The sequence below is a fragment of the Carcharhinus amblyrhynchos genome, unplaced genomic scaffold, assembly GCF_965287045.1.
Source record: "Carcharhinus amblyrhynchos unplaced genomic scaffold, sCarAmb.v2.hapA scaffold_38, whole genome shotgun sequence".
NCBI lineage: Eukaryota > Metazoa > Chordata > Chondrichthyes > Carcharhiniformes > Carcharhinidae > Carcharhinus > Carcharhinus amblyrhynchos.
The window spans coordinates 8,911,506-8,929,156 of NW_027649779.1; the positions used below are offsets into that span (position 1 = coordinate 8,911,506).

At 45.0% G+C, this 17,651-nt stretch overlaps 3 protein-coding genes across 3 annotated transcripts in view; 1 reads left to right on the forward strand and 2 right to left on the reverse strand.

The window, feature by feature from the left end:
* Nucleotides 1-2,716: 2,716 nt before the first annotated feature.
* Nucleotides 2,717-4,050, reverse strand: LOC145362511 (uncharacterized). Its single transcript, XM_080218531.1, has one exon. It carries the CDS (start codon nucleotides 4,030-4,032, stop codon nucleotides 3,052-3,054), a length of 981 nt encoding a protein of 326 aa, XP_080074657.1. The 5' UTR covers nucleotides 4,033-4,050; the 3' UTR covers nucleotides 2,717-3,051.
* A 5,649-nt stretch (nucleotides 4,051-9,699) lies between these two features.
* The window catches only part of LOC145362465 (uncharacterized), a 43,098-nt gene continuing 35,146 nt past the window's right edge, over nucleotides 9,700-17,651 (reverse strand). Inside the window, exon 5 of the mRNA XM_080218478.1 lies at nucleotides 9,700-10,962. Within this exon, the coding sequence (XP_080074604.1) occupies nucleotides 10,128-10,962 (835 nt within the window). The 3' untranslated portion in view covers nucleotides 9,700-10,127. The remainder of the gene's footprint in view (nucleotides 10,963-17,651) is intronic.
* On the forward strand, nucleotides 15,340-17,008 carry LOC145362523 (uncharacterized). The gene has a single exon (XM_080218543.1). It carries the CDS (start codon nucleotides 15,433-15,435, stop codon nucleotides 16,273-16,275), a length of 843 nt encoding a protein of 280 aa, XP_080074669.1. The 5' UTR covers nucleotides 15,340-15,432; the 3' UTR covers nucleotides 16,276-17,008.

Sequence of the window (17,651 nt, forward strand, 5' to 3'; positions counted from 1 at the left end):
ACTCCAGCTGCGGCCTCACCAATGCCCTATACAGCTGCAGCAAGACCTCCCTACTTTTATATTCAATCCCCCTCGCTATGAAGGCCAGCATCCCATTCGCCTTCCTGACCACCTGCTGCACCTGCAAGCTGGGTTTTTGCGACTCATGCACAAGGACCCCGAGGTCCCTCTGCACCGTCGCCTGCTGCAGTTTTTCGCCACGTAAGTAATAGTCCTTCCTACCATTCTTCCTACCAAAGTGGACCACCTCACACTTGCCAACATTAAATTCCATTTGCCATTTCCTGGCCCATTCGCCCAGCCTATCTAGATCCTTCTGCAGACTCTCCACACCCTCCGCACAATTTGCCTTTCCCCCAATCTTGGTGTCATCAGCAAATTTCGACACCCTGCACTCGGTTCCCTCCTCCAGATCATCTATATAAATGGTAAATTTATATTTAAGTCTTTAAATTTAAGGGGGGGTGGTGTTTAAAATTTCAGATTTCTTCCGTAGGTAGCCAGTGTGTCTGGAAAACATTTAGCGTCAGGTGGAACCTCCACCAGCCCCTTAACCTTCCAACCTCCCTGCCCTCCTCCAATTAGGGAAGAAGGTGACATAGTGGTAATGTCTTTGATTGGATTTATTATTGTCACCTATATTGGGATACAGTGAAAAGTATTGTTTCTTGCACAACATACAAACAAAACATATTGTTTGTAAAGTACATCAGGGAAAAAGAAAGGAGACAGTGCAGAAAATAGTGTTAGAGTCATAGCTAGAACATAGAACATTACAGCACAGTACAGGCCCTTTGGCCCTCAATGTTGTGCCGAGCTATGTCCAATTCCAAGATCAAGCTATCCCACTCCCTATAATTCTGGTGTAGAGAAAAGCTTAATGCAAGGTAGGTCCATTCAAGAGTCTGATGGCAGTAGAGAAGAAGGTGTTCTTGAGTTGGTTGGTCTGTGATCTCAGACTTGAATGCTTTCTATGATGCATCTGTAAAAGCTAATGAGAGTTGTAGCGGACATGCCAAATTTTCTTAGCCTCCTGAGAAAGCAGAGGTGTTGGTTGAGTTTCTGACCTATAGTGTTAGTGTGGAGGGACCAGGACAGGTTGTTGGTGATCTGGACACCTCAAAACATGAAGCTGTTAACCATGTCCACTTCTGGAATAGTCATCTTGAAGTCCAGCCTAATGCTCTGGGGACATGGGTTCAAATTCCCAATTCAGTTAATGAATCTGGAATTCTAAAGCTAGTCTCAGTAATGATGTCCACGTTAGTTATCATCAATTGTTGTAAAACTTTACTAAGTTCCTTTAGAGAAGGAAATGTGCCATCCTTATCTGGTCTGGCCTACGTGTGACTCCGGACTCACAGCAATGTGGTTGAGTCTAGGGCAGAGCAAGCCACTCAGTTGAAGGACAATAAGGGATGGGTAATAAGTTCTGGCCTTTCCAGTGATGCCCACATCTCAGGAGACAACAAAATAACATGTCCTGACCTTCTTCAGCTCCCCCAACTGGCTTCACTTCACTTATACTTTCACCAGCTGAGGTCCTAAAGGATGGAAATCCCTCCTAAATTTGCCTCCTTACCTTTTCAATCCAGCTTCTTACTGTCTATGAAGGGTCTTGGTACATTTTAACCTGCTACTGGATAAATACTAACTGTTACGGTTAGTAACTGAGTTCGGTTACGAGTGGTGTGCCTCAGGGATCTGTTTTGGGGCCACTGCTGTTTGTAATTTTTATTAATGATCTGGATGAGGGTATAGTTGGGTGGATTAGTAAATTTGCTGATGACACCAAAGTCAGAGGTGTGGTAGATTGTGAGGAAGGATGTCATAGTTTGCAGGAAGACTTGGACAGGTTGCAGAGCTGGGCTGAGAGGTGGCGGATGGAGTTTAATGCGGAGAAGTGTGAGGTAATTCACTTTGGTAGGAATAACAGATGTGTTGAGTATAGGGCTAACGGGAGGACTTTGAATAGTGTGGATGAACAGAGGGATCTAGGTGTATATGTACATAGATCCCTGAAAGTTGGGAATCAAGTAGATAGGGTTGTTAAGAAGGCATACGGTGTCTTGGCGTTTATTGGTAGGGAGATTGAATTTAGGAGTCGCAGCGTCATGTTGCAACTGTACACAACTCTGGTGCGGCCGCACTTGGAGTACTGTGTGCAGTTCTGGTCCCCACATTACAGGAAGGATGTGGAGGCTTTGGAGAGGGTGCAGAGGAGGTTTACCAGGATGTTGCCTGGTATGGAGGGAAGGTCCTATGAGGAGAGACTGAGGGATTTGGGGTTGTTTTCGTTGGAAAGAAGGCGGCTAAGAGGGGACCTTATTGAAACATATAAGATGATTAGAGGTTTAGATAGGGTGGACAGTGATAGCCTTTTTCCTCTGATGGAGAAATCTAGCACGAGGGGGCATGGCTTTAAATTAAGGGGGGGTAGTTATAGGACGGATGTCAGGGGTTGGTTCTTTACCCAGAGGGTGGTGAGGGATTGGAATGCCCTGCCTGCTGCGGTTGTAAATGCGCCTAGTTTGGGGGCGTTTAAGAGATCCGTGGATAGGTTTATGGACGAAAAGGGATTGGTTTAGGTTAGTGGGTCATTGTTTTTTAACTGGTCGGCGCAACATCGTGGGCCAAAGGGCCTGTTCTGCGCTGTAATGTTCTGTGTTTTGTTATTGTCAGCGCTTTTCATCTGAAAACTCAAATGCCACAAAAACATTTGGAAACTTCAGATCAGAGACGTTTTCAGACTGGGAATAGTCACTTGTGATCAGGAATAGCTCACAGTTCTATATCAATCTGATTTCAGAGCATGCCCTGTAAACAATCACTATCTAATAATCTTCATAAGATGTAAAAAAAATTCCTTGAAAATTAACAGAACAGGGCTCTCTGTCCTTCCCTCTCTCCTTATGAAGAAAGCTTCCACAGCAACTTGCCGGGTGACAACCCAGAGTGGACCTGTTTTCTCTACCCAGATAAGGAGCTCTGATCCATGGAAGAGAGTGGCTGGGACACATTTCTTACGCACCTCAGGATTAACCCACACATTCAGTCCTCAATGTGATTAACAGCAGTAAAAGCAGTTGAATCCAACCCCTGCACACACTCATGAAATTGCTGGTGTCTGAGCATTTGCTGTAAGTCAGTGAATACATTCCCACACTCGGAACAGGTGAACAGTCTCTCTCCAGTGTGAACTTGCTGCTGTATCATTAGGTCATTGCTACTTTTAATGTTCTGCTCATAATCAAAATATTTATAATGTTTTATATCAGGGTGAATCCGCTGATGTTTCAACAGGTTGTATGACTGAGTGAATCCCTTCCCACACACACAGCAGGTGAACGGTCTCTCCCCAGTGTGAACTCGTTGGTGCATCACGAGATTTTTGCTGCTTTTAAAGCTCTGCTCACAGTCAAAACATTTAAAAGGTTTTATATCGGAATGAATTTGCTGGTGTTTCAGCAGGTGGTATGACTGAATGAAGTTCTTCCCACACACAGAGCAGCTGTATGGTCTCTCTCCAGTGTGAATTCGCTGGTGTACAGTGAGTTCAGATGATCGCCTGAAGCCAGTCCCACAGTGAGAGCATCTGAATGGTCTCTCATCAGTGTGAACATGTTGATGACACGTCACTTCACCAGAGGTTTTAAAGCACTTCCTGCAGTCTGGACATTTAAAGGGTCTCTTGTCAGTGTGAACTCGTTGGTGTTTCTGCAGGTTGGATGTAGCAGTGAATCCCTTCCCACACAAGGGGCAGGTGAATGGCTTCTCCTCACTGTGAATGTGTTGGTGCCTCAGCAGATACTTTTTGCTTTTAAATGCCTTCTCACAGTCAGAACATTTGAAAGGTGTCTGATCAGTGTGAACATACTGGTGTGTCAGCAGGCTGGATGACTGAGTGAATCCCTTCCCACAGGTGGAGCAGGTGAACGGCCTCTCCCCAGTGTGAGCGCGTCGATGCATTTCCAATTCAGAAGGGTAACTGAATCCCTTCCCACAATCCCCACATTTCCATGGTTTCTCCATGGTGCCGGTGTCCTTGTGTCTCTCCAGTTTGGACACACAGCTAAATCCTCATCCACACACATAACATGTGAATGGTTTCTCCTTGCGGTGAATGGTGTGGTGTTCTTTCAGGCTGTGTATCTGGTTAAAGCTCTTTCCGTAGTCAGTTCACAGAAATACTCTCACTCAGGTATTTGTGTGTCTCAGTGCTTTTCCAGTCACATTGATGTCTGAAATCTTTTCTCACAGACAGAACAAACATTTCTCCTTCCACATTCAAAGGCCAATGATATTCAGACCCTGATGAATCGAGTGACTCTGTCAGATCTCAATGTGATATCTGTTTCTGTCTGTAATTCCTCCTTTCCAATATTCTGTAAAACAGTTTACAAAAGTCATCAGTCAGTCCAGGATAAAAATTCTGAACAATTTTAGTTTCTCTGGAACATTTTTTCCTCTCTTCCTTGCCTTCATTGGCCAGAACATCAAGTATAAAAGTTGGCAAGAAGTGTTACAGCTGCATAAAACTTTAGTTAGGCCACATTTAGAGTATTTCATGCAGTTATGGTCACCTCACGACCAAAAGGACGTGGGTGCTTTGGAGAGAGTATAAAGAAGGTTTACCAGACGTTGCCCGGTCTAGAGGGTTTAAGGTACGAGAAGAGGTTGGATAAACCTGGATTGTTTTCACTGGAAAGACAGAGGCTTGAGAGGGTGACCTGATAGAGGTCTACAAGATCATGAGATGCATAGATAGGATGGATAGTCAGAGGTTCTTTCCCAGGGCGGGAGGGTCGACTATGAGAGGGCACAGGTTCAAGATGAGATGGGGAAAGTTTTTCACACAGAGGGTTATGGGTGCCTGGAACGTACTGCCAATGGAGGTGATGGAAGCAGGCACTTTAGCAACATTCAAGGCGTGTCTTGATAGACATGTGAACAGGAGGTGAACAGAGGGATAGGAACCACGGAAGGACAATAAGTAGTGGATCTAAATTAGGAATCAGCACAGGCTTGGTGGGCCAAAGGGCCTGTTCCTGCACTGCATTGTTCTTTGTTCTAAATCTGTAAATCCCTGTCCCACACACTCTCCCTCCTCCTTGGTCTGAAATCCAAACCCATCTCACCATTTCTTTCCTTCCCTCCCTGTCCTCTGTCTGGGTTCAGTTCTCCAGCTCCTGTCTGCAGACTGACAGTAAACCCAATGGGTCTTATTGGGGGGTTTGGAACCTCCTCCACTCACCCGCCTGAGTCCAGCTTCACAGTCACACTGCGCATGCTCCAGCTCACAATGGGCCGGGGAGTGATTGACGGGCAGATCCGGGCCAATAGGAAGAGGATCATCCGGGACTTGGATTGAACCCAGGTCACCGCCGCCATCTTGGGAGGGGAAGGCGTGTCTTTTGTTCAGGGAGCGGAGCGCGGGGACGGCCATCTTGGTAAGGGAGGGGGTGAGTGGGCGGGCTTCCTCCCCGTTGCCTGGGCCCGGTTACCCGGGCAACCGGCGGGCGCCGCCATGTTGTGGTGGTGATTGTCCATCCGGGTGTTTAGTGAAGGAATGGACAATGAGCTGGAGGTGAGTTTGGAAAGTGTTCAGAGGAAGGTGTGAAATCAGATTGACATCCAGATCTGTGTAAGAACTAGAAATTCACATTCAGAATGTTTCTCAAAGCTCAGCACAATGCTGCAAATACTCAGCTCATCAACAACAATCCCCTGGCATTGTAAATGTTAACTCTGTTTCTCTTCACAGAAGCTGCCAAAACCTGCTGAGGATTTCCACAACTTACTGTTTTTACTTCCCATTTCCACAACTTACTGTTTTTACTTCCCATTTCCACAACTTTCTGTTTTTACTTCCCATTTCCACAACTTACTGTTTATACTTCCCATTTCCACAACTTTCTGTTTATACTTCCCATTTCCACAACTTACTGTTTATACTTCCCATTTCCACAACTTACTGTTTATACTTCCCATTTCCACAACTTACTGTTTTTACTTCCCATTTCCACAACTTTCTGTTTTTACTTCCCATTTCCACAACTTTCTGTTTTTACTTCCCATTTCCACAACTTACTGTTTTTACTTCCCATTTCCACAACTTTCTGTTTATACTTCCCATTTCCACAACTTTCTGTTTATATTTCCCATTTCCACAACTTTCTGTTTTTACTTCCCATTTCCACAACTTACTGTTTATACTTCCCATTTCCACAACTTTCTGTTTTTACTTCCCATTTCCACAACTTACTGTTTATACTTCCCATTTCCACAACTTACTGTTTTTACTTCCCATTTCCACAACTTACTGTTTTTACTTCCCATTTCCACAACTTTCTGTTTATACTTCCCATTTCCACAACTTACTGTTTATACTTCCCATTTCCACAACTTACTGTTTTTACTTCCCATTTCCACAACTTTCTGTTTATACTTCCCATTTCCACAACTTACTGTTTATACTTCCCATTTCCACAACTTACTGTTTTTACTTCCCATTTCCACAACTTTGTTTATACTTCCCATTTCCACAACTTACTGTTTATACTTCCCATTTCCACAACTTACTGTTTTTACTTCCCATTTCCACAACTTACTGTTTTTGCTTCCCATTTCCACAACTTACTGTTTTTACTTCCCATTTCCACAACTTACTGTTTTTACTTCCCATTTCCACAACTTTCTGTTTTTACTTCCCATTTCCACAACTTACTGTTTTTACTTCCCATTTCCACAACTTACTGTTTTTACTTCCCATTTCCACAACTTTCTGTTTTTACTTCCCATTTCCACAACTTACTGTTTTTACTTCCCATTTCCACAACTTACTGTTTTTACTTCCCATTTCCACAACTTTCTGTTTTTACTTCCCATTTCCACAACTTTCTGTTTTTACTTCCCATTTCCACAACTTTCTGTTTTTACTTCCCATTTCCACAACTTTCTGTTTTTACTTCCCATTTCCACAACTTTCTGTTTTTACTTCTCATTTCCACAACTTTCTGTTTTTACTTCCCATTTCCACAACTTTCTGTTTTTACTTCCCATTTCCACAACTTACTGTTTTTACTTCCCATTTCCACAACTTACTGTTTTTACTTCCCATTTCCACAACTTTCTGTTTTTACTTCCCATTTCCACAACTTACTGTTTTTACTTCCCATTTCCACAACTTTCTGTTTTTACTTCCCATTTCCACAACTTTCTGTTTTTACTTCCCATTTCCACAACTTACTGTTTTTACTTCCCATTTCCACAACTTACTGTTTTTGCTTCCCATTTCCACAACTTACTGTTTTTACTTCCCATTTCCACAACTTACTGTTTTTACTTCCCATTTCCACAACTTTCTGTTTTTACTTCCCATTTCCACAACTTACTGTTTTTACTTCCCATTTCCACAACTTACTGTTTTTACTTCCCATTTCCACAACTTTCTGTTTTTACTTCCCATTTCCACAACTTACTGTTTTTACTTCCCATTTCCACAACTTACTGTTTTTACTTCCCATTTCCACAACTTACTGTTTTTACTTCCCATTTCCACAACTTACTGTTTTTACTTCCCATTTCCACAACTTACTGTTTTTGCTTCCCATTTCCACAACTTTCTGTTTTTACTTCCCATTTCCACAACTTTCTGTTTTTACTTCCCATTTCCACAACTTTCTGTTTTTACTTCTCATTTCCACAACTTTCTGTTTTTACTTCCCATTTCCACAACTTTCTGTTTTTACTTCCCATTTCCACAATTTACTGTTTTTACTTCCCATTTCCACACAACTTTCTGTTTTTACTTCCCATTTCCACACAACTTACTGTTTTTACTTCCCATTTCCACAACTTTCTGTTTTTAATTCCCGTTTCCACAACTTACTGTTTTTACTTCCCATTTCCAGCTTCTCCAGTCTTTAACCTCAATTATTATCGAATTCCTACAGTGCAGAAGCAGGCCATTTGGCCCATTGAGCCTGCACTGAACAACAATCCCATTCAGGCCCTATCCCTGTAATCTCACCTATTTACCCTGTTAATCCCCCTGAGGGTACTAAGGTCAATTTAGCATGGCCAGTCCACCTAGCCTGCAGATCTTTGGACTGGGGAGGAAACCGGAGCACCCGGAGGAAACTCACGCAGATATGGGGAGAATGTGCAAACTCCACACAGATAGTGACCCAAGCCGGGAATCGAACCCAGGTCCCTGGCGCTGTCAGGCAGCAGTGCTAACCACTGCTTTTTTTTTTGTTTTTGAAGTTAAAATTTATTTATTAATCACAAATAAGGCTTACATTAACACGGCAATGAAGTTACTGTGAAATTCCCTGAGTCGCCACACTCCAGCATCTGTTTGGGTCAATGCACCGAACAGCACATCTTTCAGACGGTGAGTGGAAGCCGAAGCACCCAGAGGAAACCCACACAGACACGGGGAGAATGTACAAGCTCCACACAGAGCCAAGGCCAGAATTGAACTGGGTCCCTGTTGCTATGAGCCAGCAGTGCTAACTACTGTGCTTTTTTTAAAAATGTCACCATTTAAATATACAAATCAGCAATGTTTATTTGTTTAACTGAGACTGGGGTGTTCAGGAGCAATATCAGGAATCACTTCACGGAAAATAGAAATCTGGAATTCTGATCAGATTCAGTCAACAGAAAATTTAAAAACTGAGATTGTGAGAAGGTTGTGAGATGAGAGTATTAAGGATTATGGAATCAAGGGAGATGGGTGGATTTAACAATCAGATCAGGCAATTCATCCTCAAAGCCAAGAGACTACCAATGAAATAGAAAGTCAGGGCCGATCGGGAACATAAGAAATAGGAGCAGGAGTAGGCCATCTAGCCCTTCGAGCCTGCCCCGCCATTCAATAAGATCATGGCTGATCTGTCGTGGCTCAGTTCCACATTCCCACCCTCTCCCCATAACCCTTAATCCCCTCGCTTATCAAAAACCCATCAACCCGCATCTTAAAAATATTTAGCGAGGCAGCCTCCACCACTTCATGGGCAGAGAATTCCACAGATTCACCACCCTTTGAGTGAAGAAGTTCCTCCTCAACTCCGTTCTAAACCGCCCCCCTTTTATCTTAAGGCTGTGCCCCCTAGTCCTACTGTCCTTTCTGAGCGGGAAGAGTCTCTCCACCTCTATCCTATCCATCCCATTCATCATCTTATACGTCTCAATGAGATCTCCCCTCATTCTTCTAAACTTTAACAAGTACAAGCCTAGTTTATTCAGCCTCTCCTCATAGCTCAACCCCCTCAACTCCGGTATCAGTCTAGTAAACCTCCTCTGCACTCCCTCCAAGGCCAAAATATCCTTGCGTAAGTGCGGCGCCCAAAACGGCACACAGTACTCCAGCTGCGGCCTCACCAATGCCCTATACAGCTGCAGCAAGACCTCCCTACTTTTATATTCAATCCCCCCCGCTATGAAGGCCAGCATCCCATTCGCCTTCCTGACCACCTGCAGGCTGGGTTTTTGCGACTCATGCACAAGGACCCCGAGAAGACTGAAGGGTGACCTGGTGGAAGTCTCTAAGATTATGAAGGGGTTCAATAATCCAACAGGGATTTAATGGGAAACCTCTTTACCTAGCGAGTGGTGAGAATGTGGAACTCACTACCACAGTGAGCGGTTGAGGTGAACAGCGTGAATACATTGAAGGGGAAGTGAGATACGTACATGAGGGAGAAAGGAATAGAAGGATATGCTGATGGGGGGAGATGAAGAGGGGTGGGTGGAGGCTCATGTGGAGCATAAATACTGACATAGACCAATTGAGCTGACTGACCTGGCCCCGTGCTGTAGACTCAATGGAACAGAGACAAATGTACTTATTGTACATCTACCTGTCGTGGTGGAAAAACCTCTATTTACTATCCAGGATAGAATAAATGTCCTTCATCAGCTTTTATGGATCATTTCAGTGGAAATGTGCTCTCCTAGATTTAAAGAACATCAGCCCACTGGAAGCAAAGTCGTGAGACTGGCCGGTCCAGCAGAAAGAAACCCTCCAACCCTCTCACTTCACCCACTGTCAGAATGAACAGGGTTCAGTCCCGGATGTGATTAACAGCAGCAATAACAGCAGAATCCAACCCCTGTCATCACTTGTGAATTCGCTGATGTCTCAGCAGTTGTGATGATTTAGTGAATCCTTTCCCACAGTCAGAGCAGGTAAATGGTCTCTCCCCAGTGTGAACTTGCTGGTGTGTCCGCAGGTTGGATGAATTACTGAATCCTTTCCCACACTGAGAGCAGGTGAATGGTCTCTCCCCGGTGTGAACTCGCTGGTGTGTCTGCAGGTGGGATGACTGAGTGAATGTTTTCCCACAGTCGGAGCAGGTGAATGGTCTCTCCCCAGTGTGCAATCGGCGGTGTTTTTGCAGATTTGATGCATAAGGGAAACGCTTCCCACACTCAGAGCAGATGAACGGCCTCTCCCCAGTGTGAACGCGCTGATGTATCAGCAGATAGGATGAATCAGTGAATCCCTTCCCACACTCGGAGCAGCTGAACAGTCTCTCCCTGGTGTGAATTCGCTGGTGCCTCTGCAGGTTGGATGAATTACTGAATCCCTTCCCACAGTCAGAGCAGAGGAATGGCCTCTCCCCGGTGTGAACTCGCTCATGTGTCTGCAGGTGGGATAACTGAGTGAATCCCTTCCCACACTCCGAGCACGTGAACCATTTCTCCCCAGTGTGAACTCGCTGGTGCATCAGCAAGTTGGATGATTCACTGAATCCCTTCCCACAATCGGAGCAGGTGAATGGCTTCTCCCCGCTGTGAACCCGATTGTGTTTCTGCAGGTGGGATGAACTTTTGAATCCTTTCCCACACTCGGGGCAGGTGAATGGCCAGTCCCCTGTGTGAACTCGTTTGTGTGTCTGCAGGGAGGATGAATGAGCAAATCCCTTCCCACACTCCAAGCAAATGAATGGCCTCTCCCCAGTGTGATTACATCGATGAGTTTCCAGTTGGTGTGGAAAATGGAATCCTTTACCACAGTCTCCACATTTCCATGGCTTCTCCATGGTGCCGGTGTCCATGTGTCTCTCGCAGTTTGACAGTCAGCTGAAGCCTCATCCACAACAAAACACCTGAACGGTCTCACCCCAAAATGTGACTGGTGATGTCTTTTCAAGCTGTGTTGGAGTTTTTTTCCACAGTCAGTTCACTGGAACACTCTCACTCAGATCTGTGTGACTCCATGCTTTTCCAATCACACTTATGGTTGAAATCTCTTGAAGCAGGCAGAACAGATAAATATTTCTCCTTGTAGATTCCAAAGGCTGATGTTGTCCAAGTTCCGATGAATGGAGTTAATCTGTCAGATCACCACGAGTATTTATTTTGAGATTTCTGTCTGGAAATCCTCTTCTGATATCCTGTAACACAAATTTCCAAAATTCATCACTGTCAGTGCAACTTAGAAATTCAGAAAAGACCAGTCTAGTTTTTATAGAAAATGCTTCACTTTTCCTCACTATTCTTACCCTGCTGTAACCCAATAAACAGCCTCCCAATTCTCCTAAAGGTGCCAATTCATGTTGGTTAATGAATCCATGCATATCACTTCCTGTTCAAATGTGTGCATTATGCGGCACTCATTACCTGGTTGGTGATATGGTGGGTGCAGCAAGTGGTCATGATCTGGAACTGGGTGCCCATAGATCTGGTGGCAGTGAAGGCAATGGTCCCAGGGTCCCAGGTTCAATTCTGGCCTGGGGTCACTGTTCTGTGGAGTTTGCACGTTCTCCCTGTGTCTGCATGGGCTTCCTCAGGATGCTCCGGTTTCTTCCCACAGTCCAAGGATGTGCTGGTTAGGTGGAATGGCCATAGTAAATTGCCCCTTGGTCTCAGGGGGCTTAGCAGGATAAATGCATGGGGTTCTGGGAATAGGGTCTGGGTGGGATTGTGGTTGGTACAGACTCAATGACCCAAATGGCCTATATCTGTACTGTAGGGATTCTATGACAAACTGATGACAAATTGCCATAAAAACCAAACTGATTCATTGATGAACTATAGGGAAGGAAACCTGCCACTGTAAGGAAATTTGTACTCAGTATGTAAGCATGTTAGTACTTAGAGAATTTGTACTGAACAATTGTACCTAAACTGGGTATGAAATATGGAATCACGGATAGTATTAGAGTGTCTTCCTGAAATAGATTTAGGATGGGTGATAGGATGGGACTAGTAGGTTACTTCACATAATCAAGTATAGCTGATGAAATCAGTGCATGCGACCCGAATGAAAGTAAACAGCAGTCACTTGGGGAGACAATGGGTACTATACAGCTGTCCAGCTTAATATATGATTGTAACAAGCAAGAAAGAATAAAGTGAGCATGTTTTTCTTCACATTCGGCCTAAGTCAGCTAAACCACTATTGTTGTACAAGCAGAGTCGTAAAGATAAGGGCAAAGGATGTAACTACCATGGTTTCGAGAGGAAAAGAGATGTAACAATGGGTGACCAATCTCATGCAAGGTAAATAAGGGGTCAGTACAGAAACAATGGTGGCTAAACGAGGTCACATTGTAAAAGCGAGATAAGAATCTTGAGATATGGAGCTGAAATGTGCATAAAAAGACTGTAAGCCGAGGGCTCTGTGGAGTGTTCCGGACCTCCCGGCTGTATTTCTCTTGTACTGAGAAATAAAGTCTATTGCTTGGAAGATTACAACTCAGACTCTCTGTTTTAATCGGGTTAAATAAGTTGTCGTCTTGGGGAACCACGACACCACCCAGTCTGATTCTACACAAGACTCTGGGCACTGTGGGAGGAGATAGAAGTAGGAGAGGCCAGGGTGAAGGAGAGGGATTTTATACATCTACAATTTTGCAAGAACTTTTGACAGAATCTCCCACCAGGAAGGACCAAGGTAGCAGGTGGATGTGAACATCATCAGCTCTGAGTTTCCCTCCAACTTACACACCACCCTGTTTTGTCTGACATTCAGTGCTAAAAGAACAGAAATTTATCTCAAATACTGGGAAGACTGAACCCATTGTCTTCAATCCCCACCACAAACTCCACCCCCTCACCACCAACTCTATCTTCTTGGCAACTGTCTGAACCTGAACCTGGCTATTCACAACCATGGTGAAATATTTCACCCCAAGACGAGCTTCCAACCACATATCCGCATCATCATCAAGACTACCTATTTCCAGCTCAGTATCATTGCTTGTCTCCACCCCAGTCTCAGCTCATCTGGAACTCTCATCCATTACATCATGATGTGAAACTCAGGAGAATATGGATAATGGACGGGGAATGCTGACTGAATTGTTCCACAGGGGGTTGGCATGGATTTGAGTTGCCGAATGGATTCTTCCCATGTTGTAATGTCTCCGTGGCTGGAAATACATAACGTTGATATACTGCTATATATTTCAAGACAAGGAGTAGAGAATCATAAACAACATAGGAAACACCATACAACTACGTTAAATATTTCTCTATCCCATTCGAATTTACTGTTCACGTGAATATCAGCCCTCTCCTGGGAAACTCCCGCTTTAATTGTGAACATTAGGTAAGAGGCCATCCTATTAACCAAACGAATAAATGTGTCAAACTGAGCTCAGTGATGTCAGTGTCTTTGAAATAGATACCTGGATCTCGTCCTGCTCCTAATTCCGATGTTCGTCTGTAAACTTTCCAGAGGCTGCACTCTCCCTGGATTCAGTTCCTGTTTTTTCAGATGCTACAAGTCCCCAATTTCCCCCAGAATGAGAATAGAAATGGAAAGGGGGAAACATTGATTTCCTCCCAGATGTTGCCCAGAGGAGGAAGTTTCACTCTAAAACTCATTCGCGGACTTCCGCATTGTGACATCACAATGGAACCCTGCCAATAGGAATCACTGCTCCGCTATGACGTCTCCGGGTTCCAGTCGCAGGCCCGGGCTCGCGGACCTGGGAGCCCCGCCCCCACCCATTGTTCCCCTCCCCCTCCTCGAGCCAAGGTTTCCAGACAAGCGGCTGGCGGCTCCGCCCAGAGCGAGAAGCCGCTCGGTGATCTCCCCGTCTCCCCCGGCCCAGGACGGCGCATGTCCAAGGGAAACTGCGCATGTGCAGGGGAGTGTCCGCCCACTGACCCGCATGCGATGGGATTGACCAATGAAAAGAGTTGGAGGACCGGAAGGACTCTGGTCCTCCAGCCAATCAGAGCTCCCTCATTGTCTGAATACGGAGTTGGACAATGTGCTCATTCCTGCCCAGTAAAGTTGCTGCTGCTCTCCCTCTGAATGAAGATTGAGCTTCAGACTCAAACCTCCTCCTGTCTTCACCATCTGTGAGTAAAACACTTTCTTTTCTCCCGCTTTCCATTTTTATTTTGGGCTTCAATTTTGAACTTCCAGGTCACACTCGCTGACTAAATAAAAATCATCCTCAGATTCTTCATGTATTTGTGACCAGGTAATACAGTGTATTACACACATCATCAGGCTGTTCATTCATGTCCAAAGTGAAACGTGCCTGTGGGCTTGAACATTTTCAGCTCTCTGTGTCCAGGCCAAGACAGGCAGCAGTGAGAGTGGATCTGTCAGTCAGCCTCGATCAGCACCTTCAGGAGAATTGGGAGGGTGAATATTAGATACAGCAGAGTGAGAATGGAGGGAGAGTGTGTGGGATGGAGATTTACAGCTTTTGGGGAATGAGAGAGGAAAGAATGTTCCATAGAAACTAGAATTGTCTGTTCTGAATTTCAGTCCTATATTGAAAGTGATGAATTTTGTAAATTCCTTTCACAGGATATCAGAAGGTGAGGAATTTACAGACAGAAATCTCAAATCAAACATCATGTCAACATCTGACAGAGTTACTCAATTCATCAGGATCTGAATGCTATTGGCCTTTGAATCCAGAAAGAGAAATGTTTCAATGGTCTGTCTGCTTTTGCACTCTTGAAACATCAGTGTGACTGGTACAGCACACACACACATACACACTCCCACACACTCACGCTCCCACACACTCACGCTCCCACACTCGCACGCTCCCACATTTGCACGCTCCCACACTTACACACACACTCCTCCACACACACGCGCACACTCTCCCAGACACACACACACTCACACATACATTCACCCACACACAGTCCCCCACATACACACAGACTCCCCCCCACACACACAATCCCCCCCACATACATACACACACACCCCACACACACCCCCACACAAACACATACACACACACTCCCCCCCTCCCCACACACACCCACAGACAAGCGCCCCTTCCCCCACACTCCCATGCATTGACTGTGGAAAGAGCTTCCCAGTTACACAGCCATTAAAAACTGTTGCACCATCACAGCAGGGCATCATAATCTTGTTCTGTGTGAGACTTCAACTGATAGTCAAACCTGGAGCAACAAAAGGACACCTCCAACATGGAGAAACCGTGGAAATGTGGGGACTGTGGGAAGGGCTGCAAAAGCCCCTCTGAGCTGCAAACTCATCAACGTATTCACACTGGAGAGAAGCCGTACACCTGCTCTGTGTGTGGGAAGGGGTTCACTCGGTTATCTCATCTGCAGCGACATCGACTGGTTCACACTGGAGAAAGAGCGTTCATCTGCTTTGAGTGTGGGGACGGATTCGCTAATTTACCCAGTCTGCAGAGACACCAGCGCATTCACACTGGAGAGAGACCATTCACCTGCTCAGAGTGTGGGAAAGGATTTACGCAGTTATCCAACCTGTCAAAACACAAAGTCACTCACAGCAATGAGAGACCCTTTAAATGCTCTGACTGTGAGAGTGGTTTCAAAAGCTCTCGGGAACTGATGATTCATCAGCGCATTCACACTGGGGAGAGACCGTTCAGCTGCTCTCACTGCACAAAGAGATTTAGGACGTCATCCCACCTGCGGGAGCACCAGAGAATTCACACCAGAGAGAGACCATTCACCTGCTCTGTGTGTGGGAAAGGATTCACTCATTCATCCAGCCTGCTGAGCCACAATCTCACTCACACCCAGGAGAGACCTTTTAAATGCTCTGATTGTGGGCGTGGTTTCAAACGTTCTCGGGATCTGATGATCCATCAGCGCAGTCACACTGAGGAGAGACTGTTCAGCTGCTCTCACTGCACAAAGACGTTCAAAACCTCATCCAATCTGCAGCAACACCAGCGAGTTCACACTGGGGAGAGACCATTCATCTGCTGTGTGTGTGGGAAGGGATTCACTCAGTCATCCAGTATGCGGAGACACCAGCAAGTTCACAAGTGATAACTGGTGTTGGATTCTGCTGTTATTTTGCTGTTCATCACATCCAGGACTTAACCATGTCAATTCTTACAGTTGGTGAAATGGGAGGGTCAGAGGGTTTCTTTCTGCTGGACTGGCTGGTCTCATGACTTTGCTTCCAGTGGGCTGATGCTCTTTGAGCCTGGGAGAGCACGTTTCCACTGAAATGACCCACAAAAGCTGATGAAGGACATTTATTTTATCCTGGATAGTAAATAATGTTTTTCCTATCACTACAGATAGATCTGAAATAAATACAGAAAGAACTGGAAAAACGCAGCAGGTCTAGCCGCATCTGTGGAGAGAGAAACAGAGTTAATATTTTGCACTACAAGATTGGGAATCAATCTAGTAAACCTCCTCTGAACTGCTTCCATGGTGTTTATAAAATGGGACAGCACAGTGCACTGCTGCATCACAACACCAGGGATCCAGGTTCAATTCCAGCCCAGGTCACTGTCTGTGTGGAGTTTGCACATTCTCCCCATGTCTGTGTGGGTTTCATCCAGGTGCTCCGGTTTCCTCCCAGAGTCCAAAGAGATGTGGGTTAGGTTGATTGGCTATGCTAAATTTGTGTTAGGGGGATTAGCAGGATAAATGTGTGGGATTATGGGAAGAAGACCTGGGTGGATGGTGTTGGGTACAGACTCGATGGGCAGAATGGCCTCTGGGTGTACTGCAGGGATTCTATGATCCTTTGTTTAATAAGAGACAAAAATTGCACCCAGTGTTCAAGATGCAGTCTCAGCAATGCCCTGTACAACTGAAGCATAATATCTTTACTTCAATGTTCAATTTCTCTCGTAATAAAGGATAGCATTCCATTTGTGAGAATGTTGATTTATTTGAACAAAGATTTATGGGGTTCTCTTGTTTACAATAACTCCATAACTGTAAATCACACCAGGTTCCAGTGACTTAACCATATGGCTAGAAAGAATACTTTAAATGGTGAATTCAGTAAGTTTATTAACCATTAAAAATGTAACAAGTCAAAGATAAAAAAGGAAAGTATCAATTAACAGTAAAAGGAGAAAGCTTAGCTTTAACAATTGAACATACGAACTTATGAAATGTTATGGGGAGAAGGCAGGAACATGGGGATGAGGAGCACATCAGCCAGGATCGAATGACAGAGCAGACTTGATGGGCCAAATGGCCTAATTCTGCTCCACGATCTTATGAACAGACTTCTCGCTATCCTTTTCAGACCAGGACATGAATTATGGCTCTGAAAACATGGATAACTTGTAAAATCAACAGCTCCCAACACCTCCCTGTAGGGCACAGTGGTTTGCACTGCTGTCTCATAGTGCCAGGGACCTGGGTTCGACTCCCGGTTGGGTCACAGTCTGCAG